This window comes from Peromyscus maniculatus, chromosome 5 (genome assembly GCF_049852395.1).
Source record: "Peromyscus maniculatus bairdii isolate BWxNUB_F1_BW_parent chromosome 5, HU_Pman_BW_mat_3.1, whole genome shotgun sequence".
Classification (NCBI taxonomy): Eukaryota; Metazoa; Chordata; class Mammalia; order Rodentia; family Cricetidae; genus Peromyscus; species Peromyscus maniculatus.
The window spans coordinates 43,141,160-43,158,463 of NC_134856.1; the positions used below are offsets into that span (position 1 = coordinate 43,141,160).

At 50.2% G+C, this 17,304-nt stretch overlaps 1 protein-coding gene across 1 annotated transcript; it reads left to right on the plus strand.

The window, feature by feature from the left end:
* The first annotated feature begins 9,766 nt into the window (after positions 1-9,766).
* Positions 9,767-14,444, plus strand: Tle7 (TLE family member 7). Its single transcript, XM_042277690.2, has 9 exons — positions 9,767-11,199; positions 11,302-11,324; positions 11,497-11,555; positions 12,171-12,383; positions 12,470-12,711; positions 12,915-13,056; positions 13,201-13,354; positions 13,717-13,790; positions 14,065-14,444. The coding sequence occupies exons 1-9, from the start codon at positions 10,907-10,909 to the stop codon at positions 14,167-14,169; spliced, it is 1,305 nt and encodes a 434-aa protein (XP_042133624.1). The 5' UTR covers positions 9,767-10,906; the 3' UTR covers positions 14,170-14,444.
* The last annotated feature ends 2,860 nt before the right edge of the window (positions 14,445-17,304 follow it).

Here is a 17,304-nt window from a genome sequence, read left to right on the forward strand (position 1 = left end):
AGGAAGACAAGGTTCCGAGAGCATGAGCACCAATAGATACCCATAGCTGGCTGTAAAAGTCAATGGCAGGTGGCTGTTCTAGAAAGCAGGTTGGTGGTTGTCACCTGGTGGTTGTCACCAGGAACTGCCATCATGCAGGCATTGTCTCAAACAGTCAGACTATGTGGCACCACCCCACATTAACTTCAAGTTTGTAGGGCTGTGAAAAAATTGAGCCCAGCTGGTTTGTCCCCCAGGAGAGTCAGAGGACAGTTGGGGGAAATATTTAAAAACTTGCAAAAGCATTATTTTTGCCTATATCCTACTTTTTGGATATCATATTTCTTTGCACACAGCTGAGTTTGGAGAAGTGTCTCCATATCTTCAGGTCCTGTTTTATTACGTGCAAAATGGGGTGGTGGTAGGATCTACTTCCTAAATGTGTTATCTGCTGCACAGTGGTGAATACACATGAACGTGTGCACACGTGTGTGCTCATGCAAAGTCAAGCTCCAAGTCTCTCTCCCATTGACATAAAGGTGTGCGCACAGACTCTGCCACTGACAGATCCTCCACAGATCCCCACATACACAGACTCCCAGAAACACACGTAATACACCCCACAGCCCCAAAGCTTGCCTGGGTTGCTCTTACAACTTCAGCCACAAATACTGGCCAGGAGTGCTGCCTTGGGTACTTCAAACAAGCCATCCCTACCAGCTGGTGACATGGTATAGGACCTTAGTGGAGTGTCTCGGGGATGCCATTGTGTAAAGTGACCCTCTCCTGGGGCTCTTGGGAGCTGGCCATGGGTAGAGGTTAGCCTTGCCCCCCTCCATCATACCTTAGAGAAAGAAAGGAGCAGGACCCTTCCTTCCCTTGGCCACTTGTACTGGCCTGAGTAGTTTCAAACCATACAATATGACACCTAGAAGGGCCGCAAACCATGGGTCTAAATCCTTATTTTACTTACAGAGAAACTGAGGCCCAGGGATGGATGGGACATTCTCTTGTCACACAGCCAATCAGTGGCTCATGGGTCTCTAATCCCAGGTAGGGGAGAGGTCAGATGAAACATTCCATCCTGCAGGAAGCTCCTTAAACAGGAAGGCCGACAACTCAAAACAGCTTCAGAGAGTCCCTAAAACTGACCGAATTCACTAGGCCCCTCCTTGCCGGTGAGCAATAAAAGTTGAGAGTCCCCTTCAGACAGAAGGAAGCTGAACTGCAAAGAAGACTCAGACCAGACCAGCTGCCTGGAAGAAGCAGAAACCACCCGAGCTGTCTGGAAGAGGTGTAGGCCAACTGAGGTGCCTGAAAGGACACTCTCCGGCCTGCTGAGCTGCCTGCAGGCTGTGCAGTGGGCTCCCCCTTTCCAGTGTGGTGAGCCGTCCCCACGCTGGGGCGGGCTTTGGTGATGCAGCTGTCTTCCAGTCATTTCTGCTCCTGTGAGTGACTCTGATAAAACCCCATTGGTTCATCAAGCTGGACTTCAGTGGTACCCATGCTCTTGTCTGCTGTGGGCTCCCTCTCTCGGGGGAGGGGAGATGCATGGGTTGTGTTTCCCCAGGAAAAGTTCTGTCTCACAGCAGACGGCTAGGGCTTGCTCCACATGGACTAGCTAGGTCATGGTCATCTGCTGCTGGTATCTGGGATGAAGTCAAAGAACGGAACAGGAATCCCCAGTCCTGCTTCCTACTTCCTCAACACAGAGGTGCTGTTGAGGCACAGATCCAAGAGCACTGAAATCAGAAGGTCTGATGTCCCAGGTCTGCCACCAGTGGGAACCTGTGTAAACTTGGGGCTCAGGGTCTTGGCCAAGATGAGGATGTGGCCCATCCAGGGCCTCTGGAAGGCTAAATAAATATTTTCTCCCTCTCTGTAGCTTTGTTATTGTCCAGGAGAGGTCTATCTGCTCAGACTCCAAAGACTGGCAGGTGAAGAAACCTGTTGATCATCGGCAGAATCTCAGGCTATGAAGCCTCATCGCTAGGAAGGTACCTCAGCCACAGCTGCCCGCGGCCAGTAGATGCCTTACAATGACCACAGGAGCCTCAGCCCCAAAGACTCTTGTTTCTACACTGTAACATTTCTCACCTGCAGCTCTAGGCCCAGATGGGCATCTGTTACAATCTTTTTCCTTCAGTCTGGATCAGTACATCTGTCTCAGGGGTATAGGGTGCCCTCCCACCCAAACCTGTCACCCCCAGAAAACACCTGGGCATACCTGTGTCTGCGAGGGGTCATCTGGGAAGACACTGAATCCTCCCTACCTTCCAGACCCCTTACCCACATTTGTCTGTTGTTGTCTGGCCCGGCCAGGAGCTGAGGAGCATGCCGTTCCATTCCAGAATGTCTGCCAACCCCTTCCACTTAGTCAAGAATCGGACAATGGGAGATGAGCAGACCTTGGCCTTTTCGGGGATAAGCACGCAGCCACAGGGTTGGGCAAGTTCCCCGCGTCCTTTAGCCCCACACACTATAGATCAGGTGGCTCCCCACAGGTGGATCACCTTCCAGGCCTCCTGGGGGCTCCCTGCTAAGGCCCGAACCAGGGTAGGCGCGGGTCATCAACCTCCTCTTTTGTGTGTGGGATCCCTGCCTGCTTCCTGCTTTCTTGCTTCATCTACCATAGCAGGGCGGGTCTTCCAATGGCTGCCATGTTCCTGAGGTGTGGCTCTCACCCCCTATCGGCTGCGGAAACCCCACCCACCCTCGGTCCAAGCCCAGCCTCCAGGAAGCCTTCCTCAACTGCACACCGCCTCAAGTGTCTCCTGTGGCGGCGCCCGGGTTCCCCTCGGAGACTTGCAGCCGGTCACGGTAAGAGACTATTCTGTCGTCGAGCCCTGTGTGTCCTCCAGGCTCTTCCCTCCCCACCGGACACCCGGGCTGAGGTCGCCCACTTGTCACCAGGGCGTGGGCCTCCCGGGGCTCCTCCCAGCGCAGGCGGGAGCTGCATGCACCCTGCTGCACAGATCCCGCCATTCTTGGAGGGCCTCGCACACGCACGGCTGCCTGGGCCTGCTGCTGGCGTCGTGGTGCAAGGGGACGGGGGCATGAGGCCTGTCGGGGGTGGGTCTGGGGGGGGGTGCCCTGCACGGGGACGAGGGCGGCCACAGCAGCCCTTAGGAGTTCTCCCGCTTCTGCTGCCTCCTTGTGGAGCAAACTCGCCCGGGCGCTTCCAGCATGGCGGGAAGCAAGGCGCCCGATCACCAGCGTGTGGCTACCAGGTCCCTTCGGCCACACGAAGGCTCCGTCTCTGCACTGAACCTGAGGAGAAGCCCTTCGGCAGCTGCCTCAGATCCAGGACCCCGGAGCAGCTGGGACTGAGGTGGCGGCGGGAAAATGTGCCCGAGGACGCCTAGGGGAGACGGAAAAGATGGCAGAGGCCAGAGGGCTGCAGAAGCGGCGGAGGGGAGCACACCCGGTAGCCCATCACACCCTCTCTAGAGAAGGCTGGCAGTCCAGTAAGGAGCCAGCTCTCCCGTCGGAGGAGCTCAGGAGAGGAGCTGTGTGATGGGGTGGGGGTGGGGGGGGTCGCCCCAAGGCCCTGACAGCGACAGCTCCAAGCTTAGCTCAAAGGTCCCTATGAAGGAAAGGGACAGAAGCCGGAACAGTAGGATTTGGAATGCAAGTGTTCAGGCTCCGGGGGTGGGTAAGGACAGCACTTGGTGTGACGGGCAACCACCATCACCGTGCGCTTGTCTGAAAGGAGACTCCGTGAGGGTTGGAGAGTTGGAGGTTCCCCGTGACATCAAAGGGCCAGATGAATAGTGAGGAGTGGCCTGACCAGTGTCATCCCTTCCTTCTGGAAGGGCCCTGTATGTGGTTCCGAGCACAAGTCACAACTTTCCTCTGCTTCTCCCGGTCCCCCACTCTGTGACCTCAGCTTACCCTTTACAGCCCTCTGCCGCCTGGACTTGGAACTACAGGTGTTCACACCTTTTCAGGAAGAGGGGTGGTGTTTGGTACCTGTGGGCATTATCGTTTATACATTTTCATCAGCAAGTGTCTAGGTGGCGCTCTCAGGGGCACTATGCTGAAAGAGCAGTTCCTGGAGTCAAGGATGGAAGTGTGTGTGTGTGGGGGGGGGGATGGGTGGGTGGGAAGCGTCAATTCACTGAGCATAGCCCTCTAGTGAACTGCATAGGAAACGCTAGGGCCTTATGGTGGAAATTAGATTTGAGCTGCTCTACTCTTGTCCACCAGAGGAAGGAGCCTCAAATAAAGGTCTGCAGGCCAATGCTCTTGATTCTGATATCACGCAGGTGGTGGACCCACCAGCTGGGGTCCACCTTCACCTCTGCATACTTCATTTGCCTGTATTCCCTGGGCAGGGGACATCTGCAGCTGACTCGCCCTCCTAGGGTCACAAAGGTAAGGAACCACAGGCCAAACGACCTGGAGTTCACTGGATGGAGAAGAAAAGGCTCATGGTTTTGGGACTTACAGGCCTTTAACTTCTTTTTGCCTTTTTCCCCCTTGTAAAATACACACAACAGCACAAACCCCACCACTTCACTCTATAAAGTATAGACTTAAGCGACATCACAGCATTGAGCAGCTACCGTCATTTTCCAGTTTTAGAACGTTTTCACCATCGCAGGTTATCAGACTGAACCTCAGTTTCCCCATCTGAAAGTGGAGCTAACAATAAACAGCTTTCCTGAGACTGGAGGGGATGCAACCAAACTTCTGACTCTGGAGGAGGAGTTGGCTTGCTTTGGAGTGGGTAGGAGAGGAAAGAGGACAAGGCCCCTAGATCAGTGAGAGCGTCAGCAAAGTTAGACTCCAAGTACATCCATGTTCACTGGGGCTCAGAGAGATAGACGCTGCTGTTGGGGGCGGGGGTGATCTCCTATGATCCCCTATGATCAGTGCGTGCAGCCTTGAGGCCAGGATTTCTAGGCAGGGCAGAGTCTTGATCATGATGCTTTGTCAACTGTCCCAGCCCTCTCCCGAGGCTGCCCTGTTGGGAAGCCTATGTGTCAGGAAACCGAGTTCTGAACTTGATGACCATCACAAATCCAGAAGTGCGGGACACATGGCTGCTCTTCACACAGCTGTAGGGTATACTTTGATCAAGAGGGTGTGCTTTGAAGAGCAAGAACCCCAAGGCAAGGCATACACTTGGATTTTATTCTAATGCTGGGGTGACTGTCTGTCTTTCCCCATTGGCTGGGTCTCATCTCTCGGTCTTCTGAAACTGGCTACTTTTAAACAGGGCAAAGAAAATCAAGTGGGGAGGGAGTCAGTCACTTCAGTCTGAAACTGTAGCAGGGTCTTTGTGTACACAAAGGTTTTTACCTGGGCGGGGGGATTAAAAATTAGCGTAAATGTTTTAGAGGGTTGGGGAGATAAAACTTTAATCTCGCCGGGCGGTGGTGGCGCACGCCTTTAATCCCAGCACTCGGGAGGCAGAGCCAGGCGGATCTCTGTGAGTTCGAGGCCAGCCTGGGCTACCAAGTGAGTTCCAGGAAAGGCGCAAAGCTACACAGAGAAACCCTGTCTCGAAAAACCAAAAAAAAAAAACTTTAATCTCAGCACTCAGTAGGCAGAGGCTAGCCTGGTCTACTTCAGGTGTTTTGGGCCTCAAACTCAGAGATCTGCCTGCCTCTGCTTCCTGAGTGCAAGGATTAAAGGTGTGCACCACCACACCTGGCTAAGGTTACCCTTCTTACTGAAAGACATTTGAATGGTTCTCAACTTGTTTGAGACAATAATCTGTGGAATTGTGACCCCCTCCTCTTAATTCTTTTATTTTTTATTTATTTTATTTATTTATTTATTTTTGGTTTTTCGAGACAGGGTTTCTCTTGTGTAACTTTGCACCATTCCTGGATCTCACTCTGTAGACCAGGCTGGCCTCGAACTCACAAAGATCCGCCTGGCTCTGGGATTAAAGGCGTGCACTGTCACCACTCGGTGCCTCCTCTTAATTCTTATGATTCCAAATTAGGGACAAACCCAGGCCCTGTTTGCCTCACTGTGTGTTTCCTATGAGAATCAATAAAAAGATAATTCAGGACAGCCTAGTCTACAGAGAGAGTTCCAGGATGGCCAGAGCTACATACACTTGAAAAACCAAAACCAAACAAACAAACAAGCAAACAAACAAACAAACAAAAAAACCCCAAAGCCTCAGGAAGTAGACAGCTCAAAAGCTTCAGAAGTAACTGACCAGATTCACTAGGCTCCTCCCTCTCCAAGCATCTGCACTAAGGAAGCAGAGGCAAGCAGATCCCTTGAGTTCAGGGCCAGCCAGGGCTACACACAGTGAGACCTTGTCTCAAAAACCAAAACAAACAGAAAAAGATTTGAATTCCTTGTCCTAAATACAAGTTTTATGGTATTTGATAGAAAAAGACTCGTATTTAATACTTCTGCAATATTAAAAACAGTTGCCAGGACTAGGATTTGTATTCTAGTCTTAGACAAGAATTTGTGAGATTTTGATCCCCCCTCCATTAAAATTGTGGGTCAGGTATGGCAGAAACAGAACAAATAGGAGGAGAGCAGATGTGGATGCATCTTCAATACCAGGTGAGGGGATCTGGGTAATCTGAAAGGTAATAATAGAGAACTTCGGAAACCTTGGAGAGAAGAAGGGCAGGAGAGGAGACAGGATTTTAGAGCAAAGGACTTCTAAGCAGCAGCCTTTTCAGGATTCTTGCTTCAAAAGAGGAAGGCCAAGGGATAAAAAAGAAACCAGAGTGGATAATTTAGTGAGGAGAGAGGACAGACAGACAGCAGAATAGGGAAAGTGTCCAGACTCACCAGCAACTGCCCTCCTGTGGGAAGGAACCAGTGGACAGAAGAGCTGTACAGAGCTGCTCCAACATGGTGCTCCAGCCAACAGCAGCCGCAGCACCTAATATCAGTACGGTCATTACCATATCGCCACTGTTGTCACCTAAACTACCACAAGAAGATTACCACTATCATTACCACCAGCTTTCCAACCACTGCTACCACTACCGCAGTAACATCACCACCATCCACGATGATCATACCAACCGCCTCGGCCACATTAACATCACCATCCCCAACACCAATCCCACCTCTGTCACTGCTCCCATCTGGACATCACCAGTCTTCTCCATCATCTCCATCACCTCCACATTTTCCTCTCACCACAATCTGCATCACCAAGCACCTGCTTAGAAGTACGGATTCTCAGCGCCCGACCCCTTGACTCAGAACTTCTGGGACGAGGGGCTGGCACTCTCCTCAAGCCCTCCAGAGGACTCGGTTGGATGCTCAAATTTCAGAATCCCTAGACAAGACAGCCACAGAAATGCAAGGCTTCTGTAGTGGTTAATTTCAGAAACCCTGGTAAAAGATGTCGGGCACAGAGGCAGAACAGGGAGGAGGCGAGGGACCAGCCTCTCCTCCCCTTAACTCCCTGTTTTGGGCTTACTGAAGATCTACCCTGGGAGCAAAGGGAATTCACCTGGGGTTGGGGATTTGCTAGCAAGAGCCTTTTGACCAAATGCTGGCCAGCTGAAACCACAGGCTTATTCCCTTCAAGTTTCTCACTCTACCTGCTGAACTCCACCCAAAGACACGGGAGTTCAGCACGCGGGTGGCCACACCCTGATATTGACCAGCCGTTCAGGATCCAAACATCTGACCAGGTTCTCACCCAGGGCTTCAGTATTTGTTAGGCGGGTGTTTACCTCAGGCGCTGGGTAGCCCCCCCCTCCCTCCCTCCACCCACCCACCCCTCACGTGTGAAAGGGTGGATCCAGGCCTAGCTGGGTCTTGACTCCCCCACTTTCATCTCTAGGCTTTGACCTGCCTTCTGAGGTGAGTTTTCTGCCCCAGAGTGTTTGTGAGTGGGGAATTTCCCACTCGTGGGGAAAAGAGAGGGGAACCCATGATATTGGCTCCTCCAAAAGCCTTGTCTTGCCTTTATGGTGAAAATTGGGTAACTTGAAGTCACAAGCCTCGGTCAAGTCCTTTCATTGTCTTGAAGCTTTATCCAACCCCTACAAGAGGACTTTGCAGCCGGGTCCTCACTTACTGAGATCCTTCTCCTGCTAGGGGCAGAGGCCTGTGCCCCACGGCTCATTCTCACCAGGCTGACCTAGCTCGGGTGTCCCTAAAGGAAGCCCGATGCCTCTCAGAGAAAACGTGTTAAGTGTGAACAAATGATATAACTAATTAGGAATCATGGGGGCTATGCTTTGGGGGCGATGAAATTTGCCCCCTGGTTCAACAGTTTCTAATATGGGTTGAAATATCCCCGAAGAAGAGAAAGCAGAATCAGGTCTTGTTGTGACTAATCCCCCTCCTGTTCCTCTTTCCTGTTTTCCAATTTCTGTTTTGGAAACACAACTATTCTTCTTAATCTCTTGTACACATAGGAAAATAAATTCTAATTTCCATCCTTTCTTATACAAAGTTAATATATTTTGAACATTGTTCTGAGCTTTATAACACCCCCTCTAATATTATACCTTGAAATGTTCCGTGTCCATGAAGATGTCCTTTTTCTTTTAACCTTTTTCTTTTAACTACTGCGTACTCTTCCACTATGGGGATGTGCTATAGACATCACCAGTCTTCACCGGTGCTGTTTGGTTCTGCTTCAGTTAGTACACATACTGTTTTGTATATCTCCAATTGTGTCTGCAGGGTAGCTGTGAGTGTGGGGGTGCTAGGTCAGAGTACATGCCTTGGTTCTTATAGCGGGCATTGCCTTCTTCCTTCTAGTGGATGGTAAGAAGTGAACCAGAGGCCAGGCGGTGGTGGCTCACGCCTTTAACCCCAGCACTCGGGAGGCAGAGGCAGGTGGATCTCTGTGAGTTCGAGGCCAGCCTGGGCTACACAGTGAGTTTCAGGAAAGGTTCCAAAGCTACACAGAGAAACCCTGTCTCGGTTAAAAGAAAAAGGTGAACCGGAGAGGACACGTGGGAGCTGCGCTGTGCTCTCTAGCCACCCAGCCTTGGGACCTGGGGCTCACTTGCCTTAGGCTTCACTTTTTAATCTATGAAATGTGCCCTTGCACTTGGAGTGCCGAGGCAGGAGGATAGTGGCTAGCCTGGGCTACAGAAAGAGCTCTTGTCTCAAAATCATACCTATAAAATGGTTCAGAGATGTTGGGTGTTTAGTTCAGTGGTAGAGTGCTTGCTTGCCTAGCATGTGCAAAGAAGGTCCTGGGTTTCATGTGTGGTACCCCAAACCAACAATCAACCAACCAATCATAAATTAGAGCATATGGTGGCAAGGAAAAGATTAGATCTTCCATGTAAAGCATTTAGTTCAGGACCAAATATACAACTAACCATTGTCAGGCTGCTGGTTTTCTGCTGAGGTCCTGCTAGGGCCTTTCATAAATGCCACGGAGTGAGCCTGGCTGTCAAAACCATTGTTCTGAAGGGGAGATTCCCTCTCCATGGCTACCTATGTCCCCAAGGTTTCTGTTAGGTTCTCTTAATAGAAAAACCTGGGCTTTCCCAGGGACATTTCTAGGGCTAACTGTTGGATAGATTGGAGTGGAATCTTTCTAAAGAGGATATAGCCTGTCTTAAATTCACAATTTCCGCTGCACAGGCTGCAAGTGAGTACACTGTCTTCCATGCATCATTTTCTACTAGCCTTCTACAGTGTTCCACAGCCTGCAGACGTGAATCTGTTCCCATTTTAGAATTGTCTCAGGGTGCAGCAAATGTCAATCACTGCCAGGCCAAGTCTTCATCACTCTGCATTCTGTTCTCACCAAACAGAACATCTTATATTTGAGTTTATGGTCCCAGGCTCCTCCATGTTGTCCCCTGTGGTGGGTGAGACACCCCATGGTCTCTGTGTGGATTTCCTGCTGCCTTAGGGTTTGGGTACATTGAGGATCAACCACATTTGAAATGGGTGTGTCCAAATTAAAGGGTGAGTTTGATTTTCTCTACACAGAAATACAGTCGATGTCTGCAAAAGTTAATTGTCAGTCAATCTTTTGAGGCTTTACATCCAAAGAGGTGTTTACAGAACATTCCAAACAGACTCTGCACAGTACCCCTGACTTTTTTTTTGACTTCTATTCCCTCTGTGTATGTATGTATATGTGCTCGTGTGTGTGTGTGTGTGTGTGTGTGTGTGTGTGTGTGTTCCTGTGTGCATGTGTGTGTGTGTGAAAGGTGGATGTCAGCTATCTTCCTCAATCATCCTCTATCTTTTTGTGAAATTGTTTTCTGGGGTGAGTGTATGTGAATGCTGGCTTGGGGATTTAGCTCAGGGGTAGAGCGCTTGCCTAGCAAGCACAAGGCCCTGGGTTCGGTCCTCAGCTGTGGGCGGAGGGGGGGGGGAGGGAGTGTACATGCCACAGAGCACATGTGGAGACCAGAGGACAGCTCTTCTGGAGTTGGTTCTCTTCTTCCACCTTATTTTGAGGCAGGGTCTCTCTGTGTCTGTTGCTATACTGCATACTCCAGGGCAGCTGGTCTTTAGGCTTCTGGATAATTCTGTCTCCACTTCCCATCTTGTTGTAGAAGTGCTGAGATTCCAGATGTGTCCTACCACAGCTGGGTCTTTACACAGATTTGAAGACTGAAGTCAGGCCATCAGGTTTCTGGGGCCATATCTCTGGCCCTCCTCCTTATTTTTATTTTTAATTAATTTATGTCTTTTTTTTTTTTTGAGACAGGGTCTCTCACTAAACCTGGAGCTTACCAATTCAGGTTGAGTGGCTGGCCGACAAGCCCCAGGGGTCCCCTGCCTCCACCTTACCAGCACTAGGGTTACAGATACATGCTTAGGAATCTGCACTCAGATTCTCACGCTTTGCAATAAGCACTTACCGACGGAGCTGTTTTCCAGTCCTTTCCTGTTCTCTTTCATAGTACAGGCGATCAGGATGAATTGGGAACCCAGGATCTGTGTGCTGGGTCCCTAGAGCCAACTGATTCGTTTACTTGATTGACCCAAGAACATGAGTGAAAAGAAAGAGGACTCATTCAGGATACTCAGGATTTATGATGAAACAGAGGAGATAAAGAAGATGCCAGAAAGCTCTGGTATTTTTTCTCATCATGGGCAACAAGAACAACGCCAAGTGAACAGAACGCAGGGAATGCCCCCACGTCCCTCAACACAGCATGACCCTGTTGATCAGGAAATGCACCGTATAAGCCAGCAGCAGTTGCATCCCCAAGCCCAGGACACATCTGAGCTCCAGCACATGTGGTTTTCAGAGGCAGAACCAGAAGGAGGAACCAGCTCAAGGTAAGGCTGTCATGAGCATGGGCTGGGCAGGGTGATAACTGTCCTGGGCAGAGAGGGCCCGACACTTCATGCCATCTTCTCCCTCTTTCTTCTCTGTTGTAGCTTTCAGCCAGGAGCTATGACTGGTAAGTGCAGGCCATGACAGTGTGGTCGGGGGGGGGGGGGGGTGGCCCACGCTGGGGCCCAGATGGTGGATGAAGTCCCCGGTTTGGTGTAAGAGAGCAGCTGTCTTTCTGGCGTTGTGACTTTGCTGTGATGCCTGGTCCATGAGAGGTGGGTGTGGCTGTTTCCCTGCAGGTCAGTTCTCTTCTTCGTCCTTGCCCAACAGAGAAGTCTGGTCACTCCTCAAAGCCATTGTAAGTACCTTAATAGTATGTTTTTGACAGCCAGACATCATCCTTCTTTCCTGCCCACCCTCCAATGGAGAAGTGGTGTGTTTGCACACCCCATTCCCTTTCTCTTAGGGAGTGGTAGCCTGGGATACCATCTTTTTTTCTTTTCTTCTCTTTTCTTCTCTTCTCTTCTCTTCTCTTCTCTTCTCTTCTCTTCTCTTCTCTTCTCTTCTCTTCTCTTTTCTCTTCTCTTCTCTTCTCTTTTTTTGCTTCTGGTTTTTCCAGGCAGGGTTTCTCTGTGTAGTTTCGCGCCTCTCCTGGATCTCGCTCGCTCTGTACCCCAGGCTGGCCTTGAACTCACAGAGACCCGCCTGGCTCTGCCTCCCGAGTGCTGGGATTAAAGGCGTGCACCACCACCGCCGGGCCTGATCCCATTTTCTCAATGAGGCTGCTCTCCGTGTTCCGCCATTTTGACAAATAGGCCCTTTAGTTCACAGTGTCACCTCTACAAGAGATGTGACTTGGGGGCCCCTGAGCCAAGCTCTGTTATGAGAAAGAAGCTTAGAAATTTGGGGGAAGTAGAGGCAGAGCAGGCTGCCGCCTCGGTTGACCAGTCGTGCCGTCCGTCCCCCCACCCAGCCTCCCATCCCAGATGAGGCCGTAGTCACGCGCAAGTCCCCACGCGGTTCCTGGAGGGTTGGCACTCTCCGCCACGGGAAGCGAGTGAACGCGATTGCCATCAGCAGTGCCCCGCGCCACGTGTACACGTGTGGCACCGGCTACATCAGGGTGTGGGACGAGGATGCGCTGCACGCCTCGGACCGTGCGCCTCAGGCCCAGCTGGACTTGCAGGTGAGGGGGGCTCTCAAGCGGGTTTAGGGAAAGGCCCCTCGCCCCAGCACTGCAACGTGGATTGAGAGCGTGTGTTCTTCCCCCAGGACCCTCGGAACCGTGTGCTCACCTGCAAGCTGTTCCCCGATGAGCAGAGTCTGATCACAGGGGGGATGGCCCGGGCTCTGACTCTCTGGGACCTGGCTCCAACACCCCAAATCAGGGCCCAGATGGCCTCCACAGGCCCCACGTGCTTTTCCTTGGCCCTCTCTTCCGACGCCCACATCTGCTTGGCTTCTTTCAAAGGATTTGTGGAGATTTGGGATGTGCAGAACCAAATCTTGATCAGGTAGGACCTCTCTCCAGCCCCGCTCAGGTGTCCCTTGGGAAGGGCTTGAGAATGACACCCCACTTTCCCTTCTTGGTGGTAGGGATATGCTAAACAGCCTGGAAGGTACAACTAGGGGCTTCCTAACCCTTCCAGACTCTGGGGGTGGGGGTGGGGGTGGGGAGCAAACCTTTCTAAAGAGCTCTGAGTTGTTTTCCTACCAGGAAACATGAAGTTCCTCCCTATGGGTCCCGCTGCGTGGACGTCACAGGCTTTAAGTTCTGGACAGGTGGTGAAGACACCATCCTGTATTCCTGGGACATGAGGAGCTACCGGAAGCTGCAGCAACACAACTTATGCCACGAGGTGCCTGCTTGGTTGCCTTCCGGACCAAGTTCAACCCCAGGGTGGGGACCTGGATGTGGGCAGGGGGTGCTGAGTGTGACTCTGAGGCCAAGGCTTGGATGAGGGCACTGGCAATTTTGAATGCTGACCCAAACCTTCCCACAGATCCTTAGCATTACTCATGACCCCAGTGAGGAATGGGTACTAGCAGGCTTGAGAATGAGTGACATTGTCATCCTCCATGCTCACCGGGAGGAGAAGTACAAAGCTGTGGTCCAAAGATACACAAATCACCACAACCTCAAGTTTGCCTCTTGTGGTGAGTTAGAAGCCAGGTGACCCCCCATGGGTTCCTACCTTCTTTCTCCACCCCCTTTCCTTATGCTCCCCTCTATCACAGGGGCTTCCCATATAGAATGAAGCCTGAAGGTCCAGGCAGACAGAAGTGGCAGGAGTCCCATCTCATGGATCTCTTGTTCAGTGACAATAACCTACGTTTTGGGTGTGGTTCTGGTGGTAGCAGATGAAGGGATGGCTTGGGTCACGCACCTGATTTTTATAGGGCAGGGAACCTGAGGCAGAGCAGATAGTTGATCTCTCCCTAGTCTGCTTGAAGACGGCAGGAATGAGCACATAGGCTGTTTCTGACCTCTCGATCATACCTCTTCTTCCCTTTGCCAGGGACCTGTTTTGTGTCCACGCTGGATGAGGTGATCCATTGTTTAGCAGCACCTTCTCTACGAAGGTTGTTCCAGGTATGGAGGCGGAGAGTGGGGGTGTGCAGACTAAAACACTCAGCTTGTGGCCCCAGACCCCTACTTGATGGGTTCCAGTGAAGACTGGAAAATATCGCTGAGACGGCATTTTATAGTGGTAGGGACTGAGGGCTGATCCTGTGAACCCATGGTCTTCGCTTTGAGCTTTATCCACAACTCAGTGAAGCCTTGAGTCTATGTAAACCTTGAAACATGAAGTCCTCAATGTCTGGCTCAAGCCCCACCCTTCGTGTTCTTTACCTCTCTTTTCTAGGTAAAGGAGCGTTACGACATCCTGTGTTGTGACGTGTCCTCTGATAGTCAGTATCTGGTCACAGGATCCAAGGAAAGTGCTACAGTATACCAGCTCTTATATTGAAGGTTGTGGGCTATGGTCTTGCCAGTGAAAATCCAAAGAGAGCAGATCATGTGACCTCACAGTACTGGACATCTCCAACACGTCTCCCTCTACTTCAGCCTTTATGGTTAGCTGGCTATATTCCCAGGCTTTGGGTATATGGCTTGGGGGCTTTTCCGTTTTGTTTTGTTTTTGTGTGTGTATATATTTTTTTCCATCCCCACTCATTGATATCTGTGTTTGGCAGGTAACTTTATGAGATATGACTTTGTAATTAATAAAGTAGAGCAAAACTCAGAATAACCTGTTGATGTGTCTCAGACAACCAAGTTACAGTAATGGATTATTTCTGTCTGCCTTTAGCACCATTCTTCCAGGGTGGGTGTATAAGTCACTTTGCTGTGACTGTGAGCTGTGACTGTGACCGAATACCCTGACAAGAAGAAGCTTAGAGAAGAAAGGGGTTAGTTTTGCATCACAGTTCCTGAGGGATAGTCTCTCATAACAGGGAAGGCATGCCAGCAAGACATGGGGCCAGACAGGCAGATGGGGGGCAGTGACATCCTTCTCCCCGCTGTACCTCCTAAAGTTTCCACAGCCCCCCAAAACAGCACCACGACAGGCACCCCTGGGGGACTTTTTCACTCACACACCACAGTGTGGAAAGAATTTTAGGTCAGATTTAGTTTTATTTGTAACTTTGGAGGTGGTAGTGATGGTTGGTGGTCATGAACTTTTTGAAATCTTAAGAACTGTAAGAAAAAGTGTATACTGCCAGCCCTTTGCATCCATGGGTTTTATACTTGGGATTCAACCAATCATGGGTTGCAAGTATTTAGAAGAAAAGTTGGTTGTTGTTGTTTTTTTTTTTTTACTGAAAATGTGCTTTTTGTTTCCTAAACAATACATTATAACATTTACTTACATAGCACTCCTATCAGAACAGGTACAGTAATGACCTAGAGGTGACTAATGCATAGAGAGCTATGCACGGGCTATATGAAAGGCTGTGCCCCTTTCTAAAGGGGGCTTCGGTGTCCACTGACGGTTGTGGAGCCAACCACAGCAATTCTTCAGATACAAACTGTTTGCCAGCGCTTGACTTTCAGTCTGGGTTAAACACCCCAGGAAGCTGGTCTGACCGTGTCCTGAGGCTGGATCTCCGCAGTGCATAACCCTGTGGGGTGATGAAGAGTATGATTTGAAGGAAGTGTAACCCTCAGAGTCGTGGACATTCAAACACCTGTCTCCAGCTGGTGACTGGGGAGGACTAGATTAGTGTGGCCTTGCTGGAGGAAGTATGTCCCCAGGTGGGCTTTGAGACTTAAAATGCCTCTCCTTCCAGCTTGCTCCCTCTGCTTTGTGCTTGTGGATGAGGATGTGAGCTCTCGGCTTCCTGTTCCTGCAGCCGGGCCTGTCCCTTGTGGCCACGCTTCCCTACCTTGCCAGACTTGTATCCCTCTGGTTCTGTGAGCCCAAACCAACCCTTTCTTTACAAGTTGCGATGTTTTGTCACAGCCATAAAAAAGTAACTGGTACACAAAGGTGATGTTACCTAGCTCCGTACAAGGCCGGTTCATAATTGTGGCAGTTGGTACCGGTCAAACCTGCTGACCTCTTTGTTTCAGGAGGGCCTGCTTGGGTTGGAATGACTAGCACAACGTTTCATCTGGCCTTCTCCAGGCTGGAAAAGCCACCTGCCCAGGCATGGCTGCCCTCCTCCAATGGCTGTGCTTCTTCTTTCCTGGTGTTGGCATGGCAGACACAACTATGCCCACTGATGTCTGGAGCTTAGGTTGCCACTCAGAGGATCATGAATGAGTAATATGTGTGCCATCTGAGCCAGGCTTAACGAGGTAGAGGGAAGTAGAAGAGTAGAAGTCTCCTACAGGGACTCTTCTCTTCTATCAGCTCAAGGCAAAAGAGGAAGAGACCCCAGGCGTCACCTAGCCACAGGGTGGAGGCATCCTAGGCTCATGCATCAAGCAAGGAGAGAAGCTGCCTAGCATTGTGTGGGGTTTGATTGAAAATGGCCCCCACAGGCTCACAGGGAGTGGCACTATGGAGGTGTGGCCTTGATAGAGTAGGTGTGGCCTTGCTGGAGGAAGTGTGTCACTTCCCACAAGGGTGGGCTTTGAAGTTTCAATGCTCCAGCCAAGCCTAGGGTCTCTCTCTTCCTGCTGCCTACGGATCCGGATGTAGAACTCTCAGCTCCTTTCCCAGCACCATGTCTGCCATGCTTTCTTCCATGATGATAATGGACTGAACCTCTGAAACTGTAAGGCAGACCCAATTAAAGGGTTTCCTTTATAAGAGTTGCTGTGGTCATAGTGTGTCTTCACAGCAATAGGACTCCAACTAAGATGCCATGGAAGAAAAATAAGCTTGTATTTTCACTTTATTAATGTTGAGGTCTATTTGTTTCTATAGCTCTGGAAAGAGCGTATTGTAGACAGAAGTTCCTCTGGTCCTGCCTGGCCCTGCAGTTCCACAGCCACTTATAAAATAATTATTCAGAGGCTTATATTAATTACAAACTGTATGGCCTATGGCTCAAGCATCTTGCTAGCTAGCTTTTCATAACTTAATTCAACCCATTTCTATTAATTTATGTATTGCTATGTGACCATGGTGTTACTGGTCTGCTGACATCTTGTTGCTCCTTGAGCAGTGGGTTCAAGTCTCTCCCAACTCTGCCCTTTTCTCTGTATCTCTGCTTGGATTTCCCACCTGGCTGTAAGCTTTCTTGCCATAGGTCAAAACAGCTTTATTTATTATCCAATGGGAGTCACACATATTCACAGCATACAGAAAGACATCCCACAGCAGCATATATTTACTTAAAAGGCCAAGTAGTGAATATTTTAGGCTTTGTTATAATTAATGTTACAGCTACTCAGTTCTGCTGCTGTGGCATGCAAACAGCCATAGATAAGTAAACAAATGAGTATGGATTTTATCAATGATACTGTATAGATAACAATAAACAGTGGATCGGTTGGCGTTCTGTGTATAGTTTGTCAACCCCTCTCAATATGCCTTAAGTAACATAGGCAATTAGCATCCATTAAAACATTAAAAATGTAGAGAGTTACTGAGCATTGTGGCACATGCCTTTAATCCCAGCACTTGGGAGCCAGAAGCTGGCAAATCTGA

Bases quoted from the DNA above. Each gene is read 5' to 3' on its own strand.
- Tle7 (XM_042277690.2), top strand. From the start codon at position 10,907: ATGAGTGAAAAGAAAGAGGACTCATTCAGGATACTCAGGATTTATGAT. The intron at 11,325-11,496 runs GTAAGTGCAGGC...GTTTCCCTGCAG, and splicing joins TCAGCCAGGAGCTATGACTG to GTCAGTTCTCTTCTTCGTCC. The intron at 12,712-12,914 runs GTAGGACCTCTC...TTTTCCTACCAG, and splicing joins CAGAACCAAATCTTGATCAG to GAAACATGAAGTTCCTCCCT.